This window comes from Prunus avium, chromosome 8 (genome assembly GCF_965620075.1).
Source record: "Prunus avium chromosome 8, drPruAviu1.hap1.1, whole genome shotgun sequence".
Taxonomy (NCBI): domain Eukaryota; kingdom Viridiplantae; phylum Streptophyta; class Magnoliopsida; order Rosales; family Rosaceae; genus Prunus; species Prunus avium.
The window spans coordinates 37,505,112-37,530,902 of NC_142291.1; the positions used below are offsets into that span (position 1 = coordinate 37,505,112).

The 25,791-nt window shown below is 37.1% G+C and overlaps 3 protein-coding genes across 3 annotated transcripts; all 3 read left to right on the forward strand.

The window, feature by feature from the left end:
• The first annotated feature begins 2,857 nt into the window (after positions 1–2,857).
• LOC110757482 (ATP citrate lyase (ACL) family protein) lies at positions 2,858–7,527 on the forward strand. Its single transcript, XM_021959105.2, has 12 exons — positions 2,858–3,091; positions 3,549–3,659; positions 3,943–4,054; positions 4,354–4,418; positions 4,672–4,749; positions 4,891–4,965; positions 5,076–5,228; positions 5,319–5,453; positions 6,165–6,329; positions 6,691–6,813; positions 7,082–7,153; positions 7,274–7,527. The coding sequence occupies exons 1-12, from the start codon at positions 2,990–2,992 to the stop codon at positions 7,349–7,351; spliced, it is 1,269 nt and encodes a 422-aa protein (XP_021814797.1). The 5' UTR covers positions 2,858–2,989; the 3' UTR covers positions 7,352–7,527.
• Positions 7,528–9,581: 2,054 nt separating this feature from the next.
• LOC110757511 (F-box/kelch-repeat protein At3g06240-like) lies at positions 9,582–11,034 on the forward strand. The gene has a single exon (XM_088246348.1). It carries the CDS (start codon positions 9,582–9,584, stop codon positions 10,899–10,901), a length of 1,320 nt encoding a protein of 439 aa, XP_088102474.1. The 3' UTR covers positions 10,902–11,034.
• A 10,765-nt stretch (positions 11,035–21,799) lies between these two features.
• Positions 21,800–23,340, forward strand: LOC148292682 (F-box/kelch-repeat protein At3g23880-like). Its single transcript, XM_088244989.1, has one exon. The coding sequence runs from the start codon at positions 21,890–21,892 to the stop codon at positions 23,216–23,218; it is 1,329 nt and encodes a 442-aa protein (XP_088101115.1). The 5' UTR covers positions 21,800–21,889; the 3' UTR covers positions 23,219–23,340.
• The last annotated feature ends 2,451 nt before the right edge of the window (positions 23,341–25,791 follow it).

Genomic DNA, 25,791 nt, shown 5'->3' on the forward strand with positions numbered 1-25,791 from the left:
AATTCAGATAACTCCCAATTAGGTTTGGTAACCCCAAATTAGGTCAAATAATTCCCAAATTGATTGGCCTAATTATTTGACCTAGAATGAGATATTTTGCTTCCACAGCATGCATTGGCTTGCCACAAGTGTTAATAATGCACGCCATGACTGAGCTCTCATAAAGTTTGGACAACTAATTACGGAATGCTTTGCGTGCCGTAAAATATCTTTCACGGCACACATTGCACGCCATAATAGAGTCGTTTATTAACATTTAAGGCTTGCGAAGCACGGTGTGTTTGAGTTTTCTTTTTTTTAAAAAAATTAATTAATTTCATGACTACCCTTATTTCATATTAACAAATATGCTTATATCAAATATTCCCCTGGACACACATGATTTCACAAAAAGAAAATAAGTATAGCAACCAAACCTTAAAGAAAGAACTATTTCATTGATAACTATACCAATTCCAAATACATAATCACTGCTTGTGCAAGAGTAAATAATAAGGCATCTAAACATACACAAAACTTATATACATGGTTCAAATTCAATAATCGCTACTACAAAAATGACAATAAACGACGTGGAAACACATATCGAAAAACTTGGAGCAATATACAAGCTCTTCACCACCACTCATTACACTCATAGAAACTGGAACATTGATGTCCTCCACCCTCGACAATAGAAACGTATGCGCACCACCATCTACGTCCTCGCAAAAAGTAAGCACTGAGAGCACTGATTCGGTCTCTTTAGCGTTCGGGTCCTTGTTAGGGACTAATTGCTTCAAAAAGATTGATTGATTGTTGTGCAAGCAATTGGAGAGTTGATTATCTACGAACCTGGGATTGTTGATCTGCGCATACCACCATTTGGCCGCGCACTTGAATCGCATAAGGGATTTTGGAGGTAGACTTGATAGAATTTTTACCAATAAATCTTCCCCAATTTTGCAACTGTGTGCCATTATTTCAGCTATATAATATATATATATATATATCTCAACCCTTTCCGTCTTTTACCTCTTCTTCTTTTGCACACACAAACAGGAAATAACAAAACAACACCCAGGTTAAAAACAAGGAAAAATTATCATATCTGTATTATATATGTTGGCACCAAAACTGAACAGATAGAGATGAGTGCAACTTACAAGTGGTGAGGACGATCTAGCAGATCGATTGAGTGATAGATGCAGATTCTTCTTGTCCTTGGATGCAGATCCTAAATAGAAGAGAGTTGAGGCTCGTGAGGCCTATGGAACCGGTGTGGAACCAGCCTAAGACCCTCCGATGCCAAAGTAAGTTTGTTTTCTAAGAGCCCCCGCTGTTGACAATATATTAGTATAAAGGTCAAGCTGGAAAGTCTTACCCCTGTATTGTAGTGAAGGGGCCTATTTATAGAGGGCATTTTGTATGCTCTTAGTACTTAATTTCGATGTGGGACTCGTGGGAGGGCCCTATGAGGTCGACACGAGTCCTTAGATATTTCGAGCGGGTGCTCCTGTAGCGACCTTTTGCCCACTTGAGACAATATCATCGGTAGCCGACGCTGATTGTTCGGAGCCTTGGGCACTTGGGTAAGTTTCTAAGATCCACGTGTCGTTGTATGAGCGGAGGGTCAGATATGGTACAAACAATATATAAATCAAAGAGTAAAAACAACGTAAGACTTTCTAAAGTGTAATCCATAGAGAAACTTCGATTAACATTGTATTTAGAATAACAAATATTAAAAGGGATTAAAGTATACCAAACCATATTAAACAGGTATATATAAATAGTTACCTTATAATGATTGGGAAGAGGAACGTAGCAAATATACAATGGAAAGAAGCAAATTTAAGGTTTGATCATGGGATGAGAGAGAGAGAGAAATGCAGCAGTGATTACGGATCTGTTCTCTCCAAAATTGGTGTTCCCATGTGCAGCTTTTTTTATTAATGGAATTTGGACGGAATGGATATTGGCTAACGGATACAAACATAAGGACCAGATTGGCCAAATTGATAACATGGGGACTAAATTGAACAATGAGGTAAAACACATGGACCATTTTGACATTTAAGTCTTTATTTTAATTAGGGATGTATGTCGGTTCAAAACCAATACAATTTAGTCAATCCGCATCCCATTCAATAATATAGATTGGATTGTGATTTTTTTTCAATCCAATCCAATCCAATCATATTAGATGTTTAAATTCGATCCGATCCAATTTATATTGGATTGGATTAGATTGGATGATCTGTTTTGATTGTGGAAAAAAAGGCAATAATGAAATATTAAATATTTACAACATTATTTTTGTATGATTGTATCACAGTTCAATTGTGCCATGTATTTTATGGTGTGTCTATGTTTTTTGTTTATTTTTTATTCAAATGATATTAGGAGAGGTGACTCGAATCTAGGGCATCGAATGCAAGAGTAAATACACTTGAACTACAATACTAGCCCGTTATGGGCATACGCATTTTTTAAGCTTGAAATTTTATTTATTTTTTATAAATATCACGAGGTGTCTTCACACCTGAAGGGTGAGATTAATCTCTGATCGGGGTTCAGCTTGTCTCTAGCCACAAAGTGCTTTCAACGAGTTTCGAACCTCTGTCATTGAGGCACCATATAATTTACCAATTGCACCACCCCTTGTGGTTTTTAAGCTTGAAATTTTACCAACAAGTAAATGGGACATTGGGATCAAACTGAGAACCGGTTCATTCAGAGTAACCGGTTTTGAAAGTCTGAAAAAAAAAAAGGAACCGGAGATCTATGACGCGGCGCCGATCTATTGGCTCACATAAAATAAAAAAAATAAAAAAATGAAAATCATAAAATGCCTAAAACGGGTCAAAAGAATATTAAAAAAGAAAATGCACTAGGGATCCTTTCGCATTCTCAGACCCAATCGCCTCTGCGTCCGGCAAACGCAGTCTCTCTCTCTCTCTCTCTCTCTCTCTCTAGTTGTTGCTTTAGGGTTTGAGAGCTTCAAACAATGGTGAGAGGATTACTGAAGCAGCTTACCTCTCGTTCTCTCTCTATCGCCGGAAAATGGCAGCAGCAACAGCTCCGCCGCCTCAACATTCACGAATATCAGGTCTCTCTCTGTGCATATTTCGCTCACACTTACAATCAAATTCAAGCTTTCATATGTAGCTGATCTGTTTCTCTTTTAATACTCCAGAAACTCTGGAAAGTAAAGAACACAATTTTTCGTTTTATGATTTGTTTATATGTTTCATAGTTATTTTGTTGTCTTTGATTAATTTAATACAGTTGTGTAAAGTTAATAGTAGTGATCAGCGAAAATTTTCATCCCTCAAAAATTGTCTTCCTGTGCAACAAAAAAAACTTCAAAATTTTGAAATATACATGTATAGAATATGATGTGTATGTATATGTGCCAAATTTCTGTTTTATTTATTTATTTATGAGAATGGTGTACATCTTCGAGTCACATTGCATCATCCTAGTTGTTGGTTATGCTTCTGTGCGAGAGTGAGAATGTTGTTTGAATTTTGAGGATGAATGCCTTTCACTTTGGCTGAAACAAGGGGGCTGATTTGATGAGCAAATATGGGGTTAATGTTCCGAAAGGTGTTGCCGTCGCTTCCGTTGATGAAGTCAAAAGGGCAATTCAGGATGTATTCCCCAAGGAAAGTGAGGTAATTATTGGAAATCATGGTCTTTTCATATTCAGGTTTATTTTGACAAGAAGACAAGCACTATTCTATGTTGCTGATCAAACTGAGAAAAAAGAAATATTCATAGCAATATTCGTTTTCTTTTCCAGGACAAAACTTTATGTCTGATTTAAGGATAATTTATCTTCATATTTCAATGGCTGAAAAAGTCAAAGTTGGAATACTGTTCTTATATCTTTTTTTATTTTTAGCAAACTAGCTTAGTGTTTGAAAAGGGGCAATGCTAACTTGGATTTTGGTGCAGTTGGTAGTTAAAAGCCAAGTTTTGGCTGGTGGAAGAGGCTTGGGAACCTTTAAAAATGGTCTCAAGGGTGGTGTTCACATTGTCCCGGCTGACCAAGTTGAAGATATCGCTGGTACTAAAAACCATCTTTGTTATATGAGAATGTTTCCCTGGCGTTTTTGTTTTCTTAAAGTTATCTCTGGGCATACCAACACAGGCTCTCATAGAAATAACTCTAGCACACCCTAGCTTGATACGTTAGATTACAATGCCTCTAGCAATGCATGCATGTTAGTTTACAATAGTATGTTGTGATAGTCTTTTGTACATTTATTCTTCTGTATGATTCTGGAAGTTGCTGCTTTCTAAGATGTGATACTGCTTTGTCCTTTTGGTGCTCTTCTTTATTTCAATTTTGTACTTCTCTTGCAGGCAAGATGCTTGGTCAGATTCTTGTTACCAAGCAAACAGGTCCTCAGGGAAAAATTGTCAGCAAGGTTGGCATTGCAATTTGTTTCATATTGTACATTTATATTAACTTGTAGCATTGAACACATTTTAGTTCCCAAACTTTCATTTTTATGTTAAAGCTTGGAATCCTTGTTGCTGAGGATTCCAAATTTTCATTTTTATTTTATATTAAATAAAACTTGGTGCTAAGGACTTCCAAGCCTCAAACTTTCTTGAACATACACATCAGCACTATAAATTTTTTACTTATAATTTGGTTTCTAACTTTTGCCTGTACAGGTTTATTTGTGCCAAAAGTTGTCGCTTGTCAATGAGATGTACTTTGCTATCACTCTGGATCGCAAAACTGCTGGCCCAGTATGTTCTCAAACTGACTTCATTATCTTTGTCTGGTGCAAATTAATTACCTATTTTATTTTCCTATGTCTTTGTTAATGTTAGTTTTCTTCAAAGTGAGCTTCCTGAATTAAGATGCATATTTTGATATCCATTTTTCAGCTTATAATTGCCTGTGCAAAGGGAGGAACAAGCATTGAAGACCTTGCTGAGAAATTCCCTGATCAGATAATAAAGGTACTTAGCCTTATCTTTTATTTTTATGTTTTAGCAACTACTCTTCCCTTTTCTGTATTGTGATTTAACTAGTATCTTCTTACTTTGTTTTCTTATTCTGTGGTCGATAGGTACCTGTCGATGTTTTCACTGGAATTACAGATGAAGATGCCGCAAAGGTTGTTGATGGTTTGGCTCCTAAAGTGGCCGATAGAAGTAGTTCAATTGATCAAGTGAAGAAATTATATAAGCTATTCAGTGAGACTGACTGCACACTTCTGGAAGTGAGCATAATTTTTAGGTTAAAGTAATTTTACTGTTTAACCACTTCCCCTCCTTCCATTTTATCTATCTGACCCTTGATTTTTGGACAGATCAATCCACTTGCAGAGACTTCTGATAACCAGCTAGTAGCTGCTGATGCCAAGTTGAACTTTGATGACAATGCTGCTTTTCATCAGAAAGAGATATTTGCTCTTCGGGATCCAACACAAGAGGATCCTCGAGAGGTTTGGTTAATTATCCTTGTGTTTGCCCACTTTTACAGCTGATTAATAGTACTATTCGTTGCAGTTCTGTTGCCACTTACCACCCCATCTTCCTTTGTAGACTTGAATTTCATTTCTAATTGTTTAGGGTTTTTGGGCTCTACCTTTTAATGTATTTCAATTTTTTTTTTCTTTTTCCGCCTTCCTGTACAGATTTTTTTTTTTTTTGGTTTATATGTATGTGCAACATGTGCATCCCAAATTTGGTGAGGATTTTTGCTACAAGCAGCTATTCTCACACATCTTATGTTGATCTGTAACGGAATTTTTTGTTTAAAATCATGATCTGGGTTGGGCAGGTTTATACCTGCCCCTTATAGGGGTGGAGGAAGGTGGGGCCCCGAGATACCTAGCGAACCTTTGTCAGCTTTTAATAGGCGTTCCTGATCCCCACTCCCAACAGGAATGGAGGAATAACAGGGCCAATGAAAGTTTCCATATTTTCTACGTGGTATAATATTTCATTGTTATAGTAAAGCCCAGCTGCCACCCATGAGTTTGTTTGTTGGAGATGCTTTATCTAGGTAGTTGAATGTTATCTGATACATTTACAACAGGACACACTGTGTCTACAGTTAAGAGTGCACAACTTGAATGTGAAGTTCTTTGTGGTAGATAACAATATTTTTTGGTGTTTACTTATTTGCTCTGGTGCCTTTTACCTACTGACAGGTGGCTGCTGCCAAAGTAGATTTGAATTATATTGGGTTAGATGGGGAAATTGGTTGCATGGTGAATGGTGCAGGATTAGCTATGGCTACAATGGATATTATTAAATTACATGGGGGAACTCCTGCCAATTTTCTCGATGTAGGCGGAAATGCTTCTGAAAACCAGGTAATGATGGAGTGATAGGAAATGAATGAACTGCTTGTCGGACCTTTTTTCCCCACTGTTGTCATTGAGTCTTTTTCTTTTTCTTTTTCTTTTTCAGCTTTATTCTTTACTTCTTTGGTATCAGGATCTGTTTTATATCTCAATTTGAATGTGGCTTTGGTTTTAAGATGGTTCACTAGTTTGTTAAAAAATTGAGGATGCTCTTTGTGCAATGTGCACATGCATGTCTGAGTGCTAAAGCCTAATGCCAGTTATTGTTTTTGGTTGTACACTTCTCTGTTAAGGAATATGACTGTGATTTATAGCACATAAGAAACTCAAATTTCTTTCTGTTTCTCTAATTTTAAATTATGTGAAACAGGTTGTTGAGGCATTTAAGATTTTGACTTCTGATGAGAAAGTGAAGGCCATTTTGGTGAATATCTTTGGTGGAATAATGAAATGTGATGTGATTGCAAGTGGAATCGTCAATGCTGCTAAACAGGTGATTCTCCAATTAATTGCCATGTTTTGGCAAATTATTTCCTGGTGGTTTCATTTTACTTGATATCAATTTGGATTGTGCTTAAGAAGGAGATTGAAATAATTTGGTTAATTACTGCCGGGAGATGAATTTTGGGAAAAAAAAAATTCCACTAAGGAGCAGAAGTTTTTCTTGACCTCATAAATTCCAAATTTAACAGTTGTGAATAATTGTATGGCCTCAATCTAGTTTCTGCGGAAGCATTAACTTTTTTTCATCCATGTTCAAGGTTAAACTAGAAGTGCCCGTGGTCGTTCGTCTCGAAGGCACCAACGTTGACCAAGGAAAGAGAATTCTGAAGGTACCAATTAGAAATTTAGGATCCTAATATATAAAAGTACAGAAAAAAAAAAAAGTCAGTCATGGAAAATATATTCAGAATGTATATTAGAAACTTTCTTGTTTGTTAATGGCTGTGCAGGAAAGTGGAATGGCTTTAATTACAGCAGAAGATCTGGATGATGCTGCTGAGAAAGCGGTTAAAGCACTGAAGAAATAGATCCCTTGATTCTCTTTATAATTACATTATGAATATAATTCTTATTTTATCTTTTCCTTTTTCTCTTATGGTGACACTGATGTACTCTGTTGGTGTTTTGTGTATGACATTACATAACACACCACCTGCATAGTTCGAGCATAATTGAAATTGTTTGAAGACAAGTTTTGAGGCTATATTTGTTGTCAACGAATTTTCAATTTTGCAGATAATTAGAAAAGAAAATTGTTCCAAAGGGGATCGAGTTCTACTACATTTTCAGTATAAGATTTGAGTATTTTTAGATATTTTCTTTTTTTATCAATGAGGTTAAGGAATTCGATGGGTGAGTATTTCAGGTTGTGGATATATAGATTGATCTCTTCACACAAGAACGCTAGAAATCAAAAAACACACTATCAACATGCAAATATGCAATGGTTACTCCCCATTCTCTGGTAATTTGCCAACCCCAACAAATACTGTCCCTCTCCACTTGGCTCTCTCTCTCTCTCTCTCTCTCTCTCTCTCTCTCTCTCTCTCTCATTTGGGATTACATCACATCACAAGGAGGAGAGAGAAGGAGCAGAGGGTGCCGGTTGTCGGGGTTGAGCGACTGTCGAGTGGGGTTCGGCAGCTGCTAGGGTTTTTTTCTTCTTTATTCAAAGTCTTCTCTTTCGTATTTTCTTTTTTACAGTTAAAATATAGGACAAAAGAGGGGATTGCTGGGATGAAATTTTTTTTATGGTGGATCAAGTCAGCAGGAGGGAGGGGGTTATATTTAGACCTTCCCATAAAGACAAAATCCCTCCTACAAAACACCTTACAGACAAAAGAAACATTCGCCTCTCTGCCTCCTAGACAGCTCAAGCTCTCTCGCTCGCAGCGCCGCATTTCTGTCCCTCATGCCATGATCATTTCTGTCCCTCATGCCATGATCGAACCTTAATTTCGCTTCTTCCCACTTATCCTAGTTGACATTTTCTTTGTAAAGATGAACAAGGAGGGTTTTCTCTATATTGTAGTTGTTAATGATCAAGATATATAATATAAGATGCAAAACGTATATTTAGATTTTCCATTTGAGACATGACTTTCTCCTGTTAGGTTGAAGTGAATATAATCTGCTGATTATATTAAGGTGGAATGATTCCATTCCCACTTATCCTAGTGGCTTTTGCTTTTCATGCACCTTATTGTGTGGGAATGATTGCATTGGTCTTTGTGGCTTGCGTACGTAGGAATGATAGTAATGGTTTTGAATCATTTGGAATGTGGGTGATGGATGATGTTGCCGTTGCCGTTGCCGTTGCCGTTGTCAAGCTTGTTTGGAGAAAACACTTGGATTTTGAACTGAGCCCCATAATGGACCTCAGGCGGTTGGATTGGGCATTGGCATTGTATGGTTCACGGAGATGGATGTACAATTTGCTATAACCTGCGTACCAAAAACCGTACGTGTCTTCCTATTCCAAGTGTTCCACTATTATTATCCATTAAAAAATTTAATTACTGGAGAATATAATGGACCTGTGAATATATAGTTTCTGTCTTGGGAGGGAGGCAACAAGCTTGAGAGATGAGAAAATCTGGTAATATTTTTTCCAATAAGGATATCGAAATTATTATATTTTTATTGTTGAAAATATTTGTGATGTGATGTGCAAATTATGTATCTATTTCATGCTATTAACTGTAAGTTTAAAAGGATACTAGTGTGCTATTAATCGTAAATATCATACACACATTCATATATATACAATCAAAGTGAACAACACATGTCAAGCAGAGACAAATGATGAGGACACCAATTTTGGGGAGAACAGATCCGGATTTACTGCTGCATTTCTCTCTCTCTCTCTCTCTCTCTCTCTCTCTCTCTCATCCCGTGATCAAACCTTAAATTTGCTTCTTTCCATTGTATATTTGCTATGTTCCTCTTCCCACTCATTATAAGGTAACTATATATATCTATTTTTCTTTGTAATGTTTAATATGGTTTGGTATACTTTAATCCCTTTTAATATTTGTTATTCTGAATACGATGTTAATCGAACTTTCTCTGTGGATTTCACTTTAGAAAGTCCTACGTTGTTTTACTCGTTGATTTATATATAATACAGATATGATAATTTTTCTTTATGCTTAACCTGGGTGCTTTTTGTTATTTCCTGTTTGTGTGTGCAAAAGAAGAAGAGGTAGAAGACGGAAAGGGTTGAGACATATATATATATATTATATAGCTGAAATAATGGCACACAGTTGCAAAATTGGGGAAGATTTATTGGTAAAAATTCTATCAGGTCTACCTCCAAAATCCCTTATGCGATTCAAGTGCGCGGACAAATGGTGGTATGCGCAGATCAACAATCCCAGGTTCGTAGACAATCAACTCTACTCCAATTGCTTGCACAACAATCAATCAATCTTTTTGAAGCGATTAGTCCCTAACAAGGATCCAAACGCTAGCGAGACCGAATCAGTGTTCTCAATGCTTACTTTTTGCGAGGATGTAGATGGTGGTGCGCATAGGTTTCTATTGTCTAGGGTGGAGGACATCAATGTTCCAGTTTCTATGAGTGTAATGAGTGGTGGTGGAGATCTTAGGATTGTGGGCCATTGTCATGGAATCATTTGTGTGCACGTAGATAATTATAGTAAGGTGTTTTTGTGGAATCCGGCAATTCGGGAATTCAAGCTTCTTCCCTCGGAGAAATACTTTACGGATTGGGAGTCCCAATATCAGCAGCTTGCCCCGTATCAACCATTAAATCGGCTCGAATGGGCCATGGGATTTGGCTATGATCCTATATCTAAAGCTTATAAAGTTGTTAACATTATATTTGATGGTTCGCAACTGCATGCTCATACATTATATTCTGTGGTTGTTTATCCTCTGAGAGTACAAGTGTACACGCTGGGAAGTAGTGAAGAATCTTCTTCTTGGAGAGAGATCAAGACTTACTCTTTGGAAACAGAAACTACTTTCCTTTGGCCTGAAAATTTCGAGATATACTTTAAGGGGATGTGTTATTGGTTGGGAAATGAGCAACAAAAGGAATTCGTGGATAATGATGAAACTCAATATGAAGAAACGATTAGGAAAGTGATGGTTTCGTTTGACATGAGTGATGAGGTGTTTGATGAGGTAGCGTTGCCAGATGAGCTGCTAGGCCATGATATAACTAATTTTGGTTTCATGAAGCTTACAGTGTGGAATGAATCTTCCATAGCTCTTTGTGTTTGGCATGGCAGTTATGATGTTATTCCATACTTTGGAATGTGGCTGATGGACGATGATTTTGGTGCTTGTGTTTGGACAAAACACGCAGGTTTTGAGCTCACATCGATCCCCATAATGGACCTCAGGGAGGGCGGATGGGCATTGCCACTCTGGAAAAGCGATGAGCTTCTTGTGGCTGACAAAGATGGATGCACAATCTGCTATAACCTCCGCACCGAAAACCGAATGTCTCTTCCTACTGTTCAAATTTGTATGTCGAAACTGGATCCGCCAATTGTATATGTGAATAGTATAGTTTCGATAGGTCTTGCGAGGCAACAAACTTGAGAGATGAGAAAATCTGGCAATATAGAATTTCTTAGTGTGTCATGTACACGACAACATTATGATCCAAGCTTCTAATTTCCTTTTTTTTTTTTTTTTTTTTGAGTGTCCCAGCTACACTGAGATTCGAACATGTAAACCCCTCGGTAGCTTCTAATTTTTTAAGAAAGAAAATTCTCATCTTTTTCTCACTGTACGTACAAGAGTTTTCATTTTTTCTATGTACACTGTAGTTGATGATCAAAAGAGACATAATTAGTTGATAGATATAAGATTTTCCATTTCCATATAAACATGATGACCATGCCTATTGCAAAACTATATAGGGATGTGCATTAAGAAATCAAAACATAGATTATATATAACACGAACTGCAAATTAAGCATTACAATCATGATCACGATTAGTTCATTGCGTCACACATAGCTACGTACACATTTATTCATAGATTATATATTTCATCCTTATTGGATTTATATCAATATAGCTTAATTCACCCTTCTACCTATAGGCTATAGCATATACCATACAGGTGATGGTGGATCACATTTTTTTGTCATCCTCCTGGGACAATTCACTGGATTGATTGCTCTGGCATCAAAGCAAATTACGACTTCCAGCAAATATTGTTTTTTCCCCTTAGATTGCTTGCAAAGGAGAAGAGGTCACTACTACAAAAATCGAAATAGACGACGGTAATCCACCGTCATGTTTTCGGTTTTTCAACCGTCGTGAAATCGAGCGACGTCTTTTGATGCATAAAACCACGACGGTAAATCCCCGTCGTCTATTATTTGTAAAGACGACGCTTTTACTCAAAAGCGTCGTCTATTATAGTAAATAGACGACGGTTTTTTTATAAAAATGGTCGTCTATTATGAAGTAAAGACGACCTTTTTTATATGAAAAGGGTCGTCTATTATGAAGTAAATACGACGGTTTTCATATAAAAACCATCGTCTATTATATGTAAAGACGACGGTTTTTTTTATAAAAAGGGTCGTATATTATTAAGTAAAGACGACGGTTTTCATATAAAAAGGGTCGTCTATTATATGTAAAGACGACGGTTTTTTTATAAAAAGGGTCGTGTATTGTTAAGTAAAGACGACCCTTTTTATATGAAAAGGGTCGTCTATTATGAAGTAAAGATGACAGTTTTTTTTTTAAAAAGGGTCGTCTATTATATGTAAGGGTCGTCTTAATTGTTAGTGAATATATTGTTTTGAGTAAAACCGTAGTTGATTGTATATAAAAAAGACGTTATGGTGTTAAAAGAGGTCATTGATAATATATACAGATGACGGTTTTTCCAATAAAACCATCGTTTTATTATATTTAGTTTTTTTGAAGAGTCAATAGTTATTACATAGTCAACCAATCTTTATTCTATTACATACATACTTCCTACCTATAATTAGAAATAACGGAGCTCACAAATTCTACTAATTTGATTTTAACTTCATCAATTTGTTCTTGGGTTGACTTAGCTCTGCCTTCTTGCACATTTTCCAAGTTGTTGGTGTCGGAAAAGGAAAGACCTGCACGAAAGAGACCACAATACTCTTAAACATAAACTTGTTTAGCAGTAACCTAACCTTAGCAAAAAGATCTATGCAGCTCTAGAATGACAACATAACACAATTGGCATAATTGGCAAAGTACCTGTTCTTGTGGTGGCACTATAACCTGTTCTTGTGGTGGCACCATAACAAACGAAAAATCAGAGATTCAGAAAATTAACAATGAAATTCCAAAATAATTAAAGTAAACAACAAAAACAAAAAGTATTTTGGACCTGATGATGTTGTCGGTCCAAAAACAAACGGATCTAGTGAGGGATGAGTCTGTTTTGCCTCATCTTCTTCGTCAGCTTCTTCTTGATTACAAAGGCCTTGTGGGACGGCTGTGCATATTTATAAAAAACCCAAATGAGAAACTCACTTAAATCCCACGAAATTAGCACAATACATGAACAAACATATATATATATATATATATAGACCGATTTCCATAAGTCTTTCAAGATCGAGTCGCTGAGTTTGATGAGCGAGTTGAGTGCTTGAGAGCGAGATCTTCTTTGAAGAAAGTGAAGGTCGAGATGTTTTAGAGAGTGCAGGAGGGTTTCAAGGAGGGAGAGATAAGGTTTTCAGAGACGGGGGAAAATCTGAAAATTTGTCGAGCGCGAATTCACTTAAGTAGCCTTTTTTAGCGTGTTTTAAAAGACGACGCTTGTTAATGAGAGATAAGGTTTTCAAAGACGGGTGAAAATTTGAAAATTTGTCGAGCGCGAATTCACTTAAGCGGCCATTTTTTAGCGTGTTTTAAAAGACGACCCTTTTTATAAAAAAAACCGTCGTCTTTACATATAATAGATCTTTACATATAATAGACGACCCTTTTTATATAAAAACCGTCGTCTTTACTTAATAATAGACGACCCTTTTTATAAAAAAAATCGTCGTCTTTACATATAATAGACGACCTTTTTTACAAAAAAACCGTCGTCTTTACTTCATAATAGACTTTCATTAAATACAACATAAGATTTTGTGGTATCCACTAGTGTAAATATTTTAAATTGAAGATCAAATTGAGTCATTGTATTCATATAGGGTCAAGGAGTGTAGTTGTAAAAAATCATCAAAATCGGAGTTAAAATAACCATTAAATCTTGATTTTTCGTTTATAACTGTCGAAATGTTTTGTCCCGTTACTTGATCTCTGAATTTTTTTTTTTCCGATTTTTGGCGTATATGATCTCGATGTGTAAACAAACAAGTTTGACGGTTGGATCGTTGAAACTAGTTTTGTAGAATGTGTATGCCATCAAAACAATATATTCACTAACAATTAAGAGTTTATTTATACTTTCATTAAATATAACATAAGATTTTGTGGTATCCACTAGTGTAAATATTTTAAATTGACGATCGAATGCAGTCATTGTATTCATATAGGGTCAAGGAGTGTAGCTGTAAAAAATCATCAAAATCAGAGTTGAAATAACCGTTAAATCTTGTTTTTAAAAAACCGTCATCTTTACTTCACAATAGACGACCCTTTTTAAAAACAAACCGTCATGTTTACATATAATAGACGACCCTTTTTAAAAAAAACCGTCATCTTTACTTCATAATAGACGACTCTTTTTTAAAAACACCGTCATCTTTACTTAATAATAGACGACCCTTTTAAAAAAAAACCATCATCTTTACTTCATAATAGACGACCCTTTTTATATGAAAACCGTCGTCTTTACTTAATAATAGATGACCCTTTTTATAAAAAAACCGTCGTCTTTACATATAATAGACGACCCTTTTTATATGAAAACCGTCGTCTTTACTTCATAAAAGACGACCCTTTTTATATAAAAACCGTCGTTTTTACTTATAATAGACGACCCTTTTTATAAAAAACCGTCTCTTTACATATAATAGACGACAGTTCTTTCAAAACAACCATGTCTTTACCAAAAAAAGGACACTTGATTTTTAAAAGATGATGCTTGTCATACCTGTTGTCGTTGTTTTTTGGTCAGATTTTAACTCTGAACAAAAGTTTTTTAATAAGACGAGGCTTTTTTATTTGTGTGCGTCGTTATAAAAAAATTCTCAACAGTATCTCCATTTTTTAGTTGTTTAAGTCACTTATCCACGACGGTTTTTTTGTTACCGTCGTCTTTTTAAAATCAACGACGGTTTTTGTTCTACCGTCGTCTTTTTCTGGTCGTCTTTTGCCCTTTTTGTAGTAGTGGGTCTTCTCCCGCCTATAAATGATCGGATGGCTTGTTCAAGGTCAGTAAAACGATATGACTTGCCTGGTTCAAGCGAGCGATTAGAAAATAGAGTATGAGCTTTGTATTGCTTCCACAAACTCCTGGCACGGTCGAAGTATTGCGTCTGCGAAAACTTGTGGTCGGAGCACTTGCCGTGTGTGTTGTATTCATATTCCCAGAAGTCCATATTTGACTGCCCACTGATGAAGCTTCGCCATGACAACTCCAGATCAGCTCGCAAGTCATCATTGGAGGCTTCATTCATCTAACAATGGCAAAGAAAAATTAAATATCATTTCGTGCATGCATGCCAAAAAAAAAACCAAAAAACTAAAACCAAAAGTAAACAAAACAAAACACGAGAAACATAACATAAGCTAAATGCATTATTCTCAATATGTGTATGTATGTATGATAGAGATATACCACATCTCTACTAAATTGTGCACCAACGCAAGGTTCATGACGATTTGTGAAGTTGCTTGGCCACAAGCCATGAATGGTAAATATCCGTGGCAGAGGTAGGATATTGCATCTATTAATTCCATTACCATATTTGCAAAATGCAAAAGGAGACTCCTGAACAAACTTAAAGTAGTCATACTGTCCAGCAGCATTGCAGCTCATGTTTCCCTCAATGTTGAAGGAAAGAGCAATACCTAACACCATCGCAACTATGGCATAAATCTATGTCCCCTCTCTCTCTGCTCCGTGTACTGAACATCCATAATAACAAGACTAGCATAGAAAGGAAAACTAGGAAAGCTTTTATAGAAATAGTATAGTTTGTATGTCGAAACTGGATCCGCCAATTGTATATGTGAATAGTTTAGTTTCGATAGGTCTTGGGACAATTCACTGGTTAGTTCATCGCGATCATAATAATGTTTAGTTCATCGCGTCACACAGCTACGTACACATTTACTCTAGATTATATATTTCATCCTTATTAGATTTATATCAATATAGCTATTGGAAGTTGTCCAGCATGCCAGCATTGTATTGGAAGTTGTCCAGCGTTTTTTGTTTGTCTGTGTATTCCCGTTCCCCATGTAGTTCTCTTTCTTGTGTTTAGGAACTCTTTGTATAGAAGGTTGTTCTTAATTAAAGGGGCTGCCGTTTACCTTCCCTAAGTCTCATGTAGGAGGGTTTGTCTCCTTTATATTCATCTCTGCACAATTGTAATATATTATGATTTGATAATACAAAATACAACTCTTTAGAAATTCAATATGGTATCAGAGCAGGGAAAATAATCTGCTTCTGCGTTACTTCTATCTGATCTCCTTCAACCTTCAAAATGGCTGAAGATAATCCTTTTGGGTCTGAAGCAGAAAGTTCACAAGTTCCTTCATCCGTGAATTTGTCTGAGGTGGATGTAAATCCAAATCAAAGATTAAGCTCAGTCTTGTTGAATGAGTTTAACTACTTGCCCTGGTCGAGAGCAGTATCTCTTGCTCTAGGAGGAAGGTCCAAGTTAGGATTCATAAATGGAAGCATCGAAGCCCCTGATGCTTCTTCATCAACTTATGAATCCTGGCTTAGCAAAGATCAGCTGGTTATGTCGTGGCTCCTAAATTCTATGGAACGTAAACTAGCTGAAATATTCAGTTACTCTGAATCATCATCCAAGCTATGGGAGACTGTCAAGGAAATGTACAGCAGTCAGAACAATGCTGCACGCGTTTTCCAATTGAAGAAGGACATCTCCAACCTGCAACAAGAAGGAAAGCCTTTTGTACAACTTCTAGGTAGCATGAAGAGCATGTGGAATGAGTTGGAAACATATCGCCCGCATACAACTGATGCTTCTACGTTACTAAAGAGGGCTGAAGAAGACAAGATATTTCAACTCTTGTCCAGTCTTGACTCAGAATATGAAGACCTACGAAGCCACATACTCATGAACACCGAACTCCCTTCCTTCACCAGTGTATGTTCAACTATTCAACGTGAAGAAGTACGTAGAAAAGTCATGAACATTGGTACAAAGGCCAATGTATCTGAAGCAAGGGCTTATCTAACCAACGAGAGGACGTACAGAGGGAAGCATCCAAACTTGAAGTGCCAACACTGCAACTACCCTGGTCATGTTAAGGAGACATGTTGGATTTTGCACCCAGAATTAAAACCTAATTTCATGAAAGAAAACAAGGGCTCACAAAGGCTGAATCGTACTACACACAGAGCCAACCATGCATCTGTCTCCATCTTCAATGGATCTGATACACTCAAGAACTTCACAGCAAATCCAACTGCACTTATAAATGAGTTTGCATCGTATCTTCAAAGCAAAAATGGAGGGGCTAGAAGTAACCATACAACCAGTATTGAAGATGGAAACTCGTCAGCGTTGCTAGGCAAGTTTGCTGGTTTTCTGGCAGACACTGAACACATACCTCAACAAGACAGGCAAGGTGTCATGAATGCTTTCAAAACTGCTCTTAATGTAAATATGTTGCATGATTTTTGGGTTGTAGATTCGGGTGCCACAGATCACATGACCAACCATGTGTCTAAGTTTCATAAGTTTGAAAAATTATCAAAACCTTTTCAAGTCTCAATTGCAAATGGTGAGGGTGCTGATGTCTTGGGAAAGGGAAAAATCAATTTGATGTCAGATAAAATTGAGTCAGTGGCCTTATATGTTCCTTCCTTTCCATTTCAACTGCTATCTGTGGGAAAAATCACCAATAACTTGAATTGTTTAGCCATCTTCTCTCCTCACAATGTCATTTTTCAGGATTGTGTCACCAAGAAGACGATTGGTGAAGGGTTTTTTCTAGATGGCCTCTATTACATATCAAAGAGCAGTCCCAGAGTTTTTCAAGCCAAGTCCACCTCGCTTCAAGATAACCAATTGTGGCATCAACGTTTAGCTCATCCTTCGCAACCTATTTTGTCAACCTTGTTGCCAAACCTAGGGAAGGATTCCATTTCATGTGAAACCTGCCATATGTCTAAGGCCACTAGACTACCTTTTAGCTCATCTTTATCCAGGGCTAGTAAGATGTTTGAACTTGTTCATTCGGATGTATGGGGGCCAACGAGTGAATCTTTTGATGGTTTTAAGTATTTTGTAATTTTTGTGGATGATTTCTCTAGAGCCACATGGTTGTACCTTTTAAAGTCTAAAAACGAAGTTATGGAAGTGTTTAAGGATTTTCATAATCTTGTTACAAACCATTTCTCTTCTCAAATTCAAACCTTAAGGTCTGATAATGGCACCGAATATATGTCCCATGTCATGACACAATATTTGAGCAATCATGGCATCATGCATCAAACAAGTTGTGTTGGCACTCCTCAACAAAATGGCATAGCGGAAAGAAAAAACCGTGATTTACTTGAAAAAACTAGAGCTTTAATGCTACAAATGAATGTACCAAAGAGATTTTGGTCTCAAGGAGTCATGGCAGCGGCTTACCTCATTAATAGACTACCTAGCCGAGTCTTGGGCTTTAAATCTCCCATAGAGGTCATGAAAGGAAGAAAAGTTGATATTTCACATCTTAGAGTCTTTGGTTGTATTTGTTTTGTTCATGTCCAACCTCATCATCGAGATAAATTGGACCCTAGAGCTGTTAAATGCATCTTTCTTGGTTATTCATCAACACAAAAGGGATATAAGTGCTATAATCCCCAACTGAGAAAAATGATTGTGTCTAAAGATGTTCGATTCCATGAAACTAATCCTTTTTACAGCAAGTTACTTGAAACCACAATTCAAGGGGAGTGTGTCTTGGATTTGTTTCCTCTACCAATAATTGAGCTCAACATTCCTTATGCTTCAACAAATAAAAGTCTCAGTGTACCATTCACTGAGAGTAACAATGAAGCCACTCAGCCTGATGAGACACTGCATGAGGATGGTGACAACCAAGGTGAACTTCAAGATGTATCTGAAGATTTGAATGAGTGTGAGACAACACTTGCAGCACCACGACGCAATCCTATGCGTGATAGACAACCCCCCACAAGGTTTCAAGATTTTGTCACCTACAAACCCAAGCATCCGATCTCCCATTGTGTATCATACCAAAGGGTGACTCCCTCACATGCTGCATTTCTAAACAATATTTCAAGTTACAGTGAGCCTCAGAATTTTCATGAGGCTAACAACCATGCTGTGTGGAAAGAGGCAATGCAAGAAGAACTTAATGCTCTAGACCAGCACCAAACCTGGAGCATCACCAAACTTCCAAAAGGAAAAAGGGCAGTGGGTTGTAAGTGGATCTATAAGATCAAATTTAATTCAGATGGTTCCATTGAGAGGCATAAATCAAGGCTGGTGGCTCGGGGATTCACTCAAACATTCGAGGTGGATTACAAAGAAACATTTGCACCTGTTGCGAAAATGAACTCAGTTAGGGTTCTATTGTCTGTTGCGGTCAACAAGGGATGGTCCATGTATCAGATGGACGTGAAGAATGCTTTTTTGCACGGTGATCTCGAAGAAGAAGTCTACATGAAATTGCCACCAGGACATCCTCAAAACAATGAACCTGATTTAGTGTGCAAATTGCACAAATCAATTTATGGACTGAAACAATCTCCTCGAGCTTGGTATGCCAAGCTAAGTTCAGTTCTTCAGAGTATTGGTTTCAAAGGAAGTAATGCCGATTCATCATTGTTTGTTCGCACTGGAGCTGTGGGAAAATTAGTTGTGTTGATCTATGTCGATGACTTAATAATTACAGGTGATAATGCTGAAGAGATCTCCAAGCTCAAACAATCACTTCAACAAAGGTTTGCAATTAAAGATCTTGGTGTTTTGAAGTATTTTCTTGGAATAGAAATGGCAACTTCACACAAGGGATTATTTCTTAATCAAAGAAAGTATGTTATAGATCTGCTCAAGGAAGCTAACATGAGCAATGCTAAACCAGCAATAACTCCCCTTGATAGCAAGCTTAAACTCAGCTTGGAGGGCACGCCACTCACGAATATAAGCTATTATCAAAGACTTGTTGGTAAGTTGATCTACCTAACAATCACCAGACCTGACATAACATATTCAGTGAGTATCGCAAGCCAATTCATGCAATCTCCCACAGTCGAACATTTGAACCTTGTTAAAAGGATCCTACGCTACTTAAAAGGGTCTGTGGGTCGTGGCATCATCATGAAGAAGAATGAGAACACCCAAATCATGGGATATTGCGATGCTGATTGGGCAGGAAACGCAATCGATCGCAAGTCCACAACTGGTTACTGTACTTTCGTAGGTGGGAACCTGGTCACATGGAAGAGTAAAAAGCAAACTGTCATCGCAAGATCAAGTGCCGAAGCTGAATACCGAGCAATGGCCTCAACTGCGTGTGAACTGATATGGCTAAAGGGTCTTCTATGTGATTTAGGTGTGTTTACAACTCATCCTATGTCCTTATTCTGTGATAACCAGGCAGCAATGCACATAGCATCAAACCCAGTGTTTCATGAGAGAACGAAACACATCGAAGTTGACTGTCATTATGTTCGGGAACAAGTCCAGTCGCAGGTGATTCAGACCCATTATACAAGAAGCTTCGATCAGTTGGCCGACATATTCACCAAACCTTTGGCTTCTCATCAGTTTCAAAGGCTTCTGTCCAAGCTTGGATCCATCAACCTTCTGGATCCAGCTTGAGGGGGAGTATTGGAAGTTGTCCAGCGTGCCAGCATTGTATTGGAAGTTGTCCAGCGTTTTTTGTTTGTCTGTGTATTCCCGTTCCCCATGTAGTTCTCTTTCTTGTGTTTAGGAACTCTTTGTATAGAAGGTTGTTCTTAATTAAAGGGGCTGCCGTTTACCTTCCCTAAGTCTCATGTAGGAGGGTTTGTCTCCTTTATATTCATCTCTGCACAATTGTAATAGATTATGATTTGATAATACAAAATACAACTCTTTAGAAATTCAATAATAGCTTAATTCACCCTTCTACCTATAGGCTATAGCATATACCACATGATGGTGGATCACATTCTTTTGTCATCCTCCTCCTGGGACAATTCACTGGATTTGTATTCCCCTCACAATTTTCTGGTTTAGTTGCATTTTGATCAAAGCAAATTCTGACTTCCAGCAAATATTGTTTTGTTGCGTTATGTTCTGTAATGATCTTGCACCAGAGAAGAGGTTTGCTCGAGTTTATAAATGATCGGATGGCTCCTTCAAGTTTAGTATAATTACGTGGGATGCCTGGTTTAATCGAGTGATTAGAAAATAGATCATGAGCTTTGTATTGGTTCCACAAATGCCAGGCATGGTTGAAGTATTTTTGTCTGTGAAAACAGGTTGTCGGAGCACTTGCCGTGCATGCAGAATTCTCAATATATCATATACCTCATCTCTACTAAAGTTTACACCACTGCAAGTTCCGTGATGTCTCGACTTGTTGTAAATTAAATTTAGATGATATTATTTCATAATCTATTTCTTTAAGGCTTTTTATGGCTCCACTTTCTGAACAGCCAAAACAACAATAGCAATGGAAATGTAGGAAAACTTCAAGGTTTTTAATTATAATTGAAATTGAAATTGTTATCAAACGGGCCCTTAAATTTTCAGTTCAGTTTGAGAACAACAAATATGAACTAAGTATTGCATTTCTCTCTCTCTCATCCTTTGATGAAGCCTTAATTTTGCTTCTTCCCATTGTATATTTGCTATATGTTCCTTTTCCTACTGCTGCTAACTAACCTAACTATATATATCTAGTTTTTGTTTTTGTTTTTAATGTTTAATTTTGTCTGGTAATTTCTTTTTTGAATAACAAATTCCAGCGTTAGGTTGAAGGACACATGTCAAGCAGAGACATGGGAACACCAATTTTGGAGATAACAGATCCGGAATCACTGCTGCATTTCTCTCTCTATCTCTCTCTCTCTCATCCCATGATCAAACCTTAAATTTGCTTCTTTCCATTGTATATTTGCTACGTTCCTCTTCCCAGTCATTATAAGGTAACTATATATACCTGTTTAATATGGTTTGGTATACTTTAATCCCTTTTAATATTTGTTATTCTGAATACGATGTTAATCGAAGTTTCTCTGTGGATTTCACTTTAGAAAGTCTTACGTTGTTTTTACTCTTTGATTTATATATAATACAGATATGATAATTTTTCCTTATGTTTAACCTGGGTGTTGTTTTGTTATTTCCTGTTTGTGTGTGCAAAAGAAGAAGAGGTAGAAGACGGAAAGGGTTGAGACATATATAGCTGAAATAATGGCACACAGTTGCAAAATTGGGGAAGATTTATTGGTAAAAATTCTATCAAGTCTACCTCCAAAATCCCTTATGCGATTCAAGTGCGCGGCCAAATGGTGGTATGCGCAGATCAACAATCCCAGGTTCGTAGACAATCAACTCTCCAATTGCTTGCACAACAATCAATCAATCTTTTTGAAGCGATTAGTCCCTAACAAGGACCCGAACGCTAGCGAGACCGAATCAGTGTTCTCAATGCTTACTTTTTGCGAGGACGTAGATGATGGTGCGCATACATTTCTATTGTCTAGGGTGGAGGACATCAATGTTCCAGTTTCTATGAGTGTAATGAGTGCTGGTGAAGAACTTAGGATTGTAGGCCATTGTCATGGAATCATTTGTGTACACGTAGATAATTATAGTAAGGTGTTTTTGTGGAATCCGGCAATTCGGGAATTCAAGCTTCTTCCCTCGGAGAAATACTTTACGGATTGGGAGTCCGTATATCAGCAGTATGGCCTGTATCTATCATTAGAGCGGCTCGGATGGGCCATGGGATTTGGCTATGATCCTATATCTAAAGCTTATAAAGTTGTTAGCATTATATTTGATGGTTTGCAACTGCATGCTCATACATTATATTCTGTGGTTATTTATCCTCTGAGAGTACAAGTGTACACGCTGGGAAGTAGTGAAGAATCTTCTTCTTGGAGAGAGATCAAGACTTACTCTTTGGAAACAGAAACTACTTTCCTTTGGCCTGAAAATTTCGAGATATACTTTAAGGGGATGTGTTATTGGTTGGGAACTGAGCAACAAAAGGAATTCTTGGATATATATAGTGAGGAAACTCGATATGACGATATCATTAGGAAAGTGATGGTTTCGTTTGACATGAGTGATGAGGTGTTTGATGAGGTAGCGTTGCCAGATGAGGTGCCAGTCCATGATACAACTTTTTTTGGGCTTTTCATGAAGCTTAGAGTGTGGAATGAATCTTCCATTGCTCTTTGTGTTTGGGATAGCAGTAATGATGTTAGTCCGTACTTTGGAATGTGGCTGATGGACGATGATTTTGGTGCTTGTGTTTGGACAAAACACGCAGGTTTTGAGCTCGCATCGATCCCCATAATGGACCTCAGGGATGGCGGATGGGCATTGCCACTCTGGAAAAGCGATGAGCTTCTTGTGGTTGACAAAGATGGATGCACAATTTGCTATAACCTCCGCAACGAAAACCGAATGTCTCTTCCTAGTGTTCAAATTTGTATGCCGACACTGGATCCGCCAATTGTTGTATATGTGAATAGTATAGTTTCGATAGGTCTTGGGAGGCAACAAACTTGAGAGATGAGAAAATCTGGCAATATAGAATTTCTTAGTGTGTCATGTACACGAGTTTGATACAACATTATGATCCAAGCTTCTAATTTCAAACAACTAATAAAAAGCACTGATTTTTTACGAAAGAAAATTCTCATCTTTTTCTCACTGTACGTACAAGAGTTTTCATTTTTTCTATGTACACTGTAGTTGATGATCAAAAGAGACGTAATTAAACTTGTAGTTGATTGATAAACATGATGACTATGCCTGTTGCAAAACTATATAGGGTAGGGATGTGCATTAAGAAATCAGAACATAGATTATATATAACACAAACTGCAAATTAAGCATTACGATCATGATCACGATTAGCTCATCGCGTCACATAGCTACATACACATTTATTCATAGATTATATATTTCATCCTTATTAGATTTATATCAATATAGCTTAATTCACCCTTCTACCTATAGGCTATAGCATATACCATACACGTGATAGTGGATCACATTCTTTCCTCCCGGGACAATTCACTGGATTGATTGCTCTGTCATCAAAGCAAATTACGACTTCCAGCAAATATTGATTTGTTGCGTTCTGTTCTGTAATTTTCTTGCACCGGAGAAGAGGTTTCCTCGAGTTTATAAATGATCGGATGGCTTGTTCAAGGTCAGTAAAACGATATGACTTGCCTGGTTCAAGCGAGCGATTAGAAAATAGAGTATGAGCTTTGTATTGCTTCCACAAACTCCTGGCACGGTCGAAGTATTGCGTCTGCGAAAACTTGTGGTCGGAGCACTTGCCGTGTGTGTTGTATTCATATTCCCAGAAGTCCATATTTGACTGCCCACTGATGAAGCTTCGCCATGACAACTCCAGATCAGCTCGCAAGTCATCATTGGAGGCTTCATTCATCTAACAATGGCAAAGAAAAATTAAATATCATTTCGTGCATGCATGCCAAAAAAAAAACCAAAAAACTAAAACCAAAAGTAAACAAAACAAAACACGAGAAACATAACATAAGCTAAATGCATTATTCTCAATATGTGTATGTATGTATGATAGAGATATACCACATCTCTACTAAATTGTGCACCAACGCAAGGTTCATGACGATTTGTGAAGTTGCTTGGCCACAAGCCATGAATGGTAAATATCCGTGGCAGAGGTAGGATGTTGCATCTATTAATTCCATTACCATATTTGCAAAATGCAAAAGGAGACTCCTGAACAAACTTAAAGTAGTCATACTGTCCAGCAGCATTGCAGCTCATGTTTCCCTCAATGTTGAAGGAAAGAGCAATACCTAACACCATCGCAACTATGGTCTCCAAGAATTTCATGTTTGATTTTAAGAACAATTTATGCTAATTAAGAAAGGGAGGGAGGGAGATATTAAGGAAGATCTCTATCGATGGAGATGGGTGATCCATCCCAAGGATATATATATATATATATATATGTGTGTGTGTAACCTAAACTCACAATCAGCATCAATGTGTCCAATTTAGACTAATTTAGACTCACATGGAATGTTACATAAAAGAAAGCAAGAAAACAGAAACAACATAACATGTACATGTAGTGTTGTTGACAGGGTTGATGTTGAGGTTGGGGGACCGCAGATCTAAAGGATGGCATAAATCTATGTCCCCTCTCTCTATGCTCCATGTACTTAACATCCATAATATAACAAGACTAGCATAGATAGGATAACTAAGAAAGCTTTTATATAGCATAAAAAGAGGAAAAAGCTGGCAATATAGAATAGTATAGTTTGTATGTCGAAACTGGATCCGCCAATTGTATATGTGAATAGTATAGTTTCAATAGGTCTTGGGAGGCAAAAAACTTGAGAGATGAGAAAATCTGGCAATATAGAATTTCTTAGTGTGTCATGTACACGAGTTTGATACAACATTATGATCCAAACTTCTAATTTCTAACAACTAATAAAAAGCACTGATTTTTTAAGAAAGAAAATTCTCATATTTTTCTCACTGTACTGTACGTACAAGAGTTTTCATTTTTTCTATGTACATTGTAGTTGATTATCAAAAGAGATATAATTAAACTTGTATTTGATTGATATATGCATGCAATTCATATAAGATTTTCCATTTCCAGATAAACATGATGACTATGCCTGTTGCAAAACTATATAGGGATGTGCATTAAGAAATCAAAACATAGATTATATATAACACAAACTGCAAATTAATCATTACGATCATGATCACGATTAGTTCATCGTGTCACATAGCTGTTGAGAGTCTTACATTGAAAATTTAAGGGACCAAGCCTGGGTTTATAAGGAGTTGGGCTACTCCCCCCATTGTCAATTTGTTTTAGGGTGGAACCTCAACTTCCTTCACGTACACATTTATTCATAGATTATATATTTCATCCTTATTAGATTTATATCAATATAGCTTAATTCACCCTTCTACCTATAGGCTATAGCATACCGTACAGGTGATCGTGGATCACATTCTTTTGTCATCCTCCTCCTGGGACAATTCACTGGATTTGTATTCCCCTCACAATTTTCTGGTTTAGTTGCATTTTGATCAAAGCAAATTCTGACTTC

Bases quoted from the DNA above. Each gene is read 5' to 3' on its own strand.
- LOC110757511 (XM_088246348.1), top strand. From the start codon at position 9,582: ATGGCACACAGTTGCAAAATTGGGGAAGATTTATTGGTAAAAATTCTA.
- LOC148292682 (XM_088244989.1), top strand. From the start codon at position 21,890: ATGGCACACAGTTGCAAAATTGGGGAAGATTTATTGGTAAAAATTCTA.
- LOC110757482 (XM_021959105.2), top strand. From the start codon at position 2,990: ATGGTGAGAGGATTACTGAAGCAGCTTACCTCTCGTTCTCTCTCTATC. The intron at 5,229-5,318 runs GTGAGCATAATT...ATTTTTGGACAG, and splicing joins CTGACTGCACACTTCTGGAA to ATCAATCCACTTGCAGAGAC. The intron at 5,454-6,164 runs GTTTGGTTAATT...ACCTACTGACAG, and splicing joins CACAAGAGGATCCTCGAGAG to GTGGCTGCTGCCAAAGTAGA.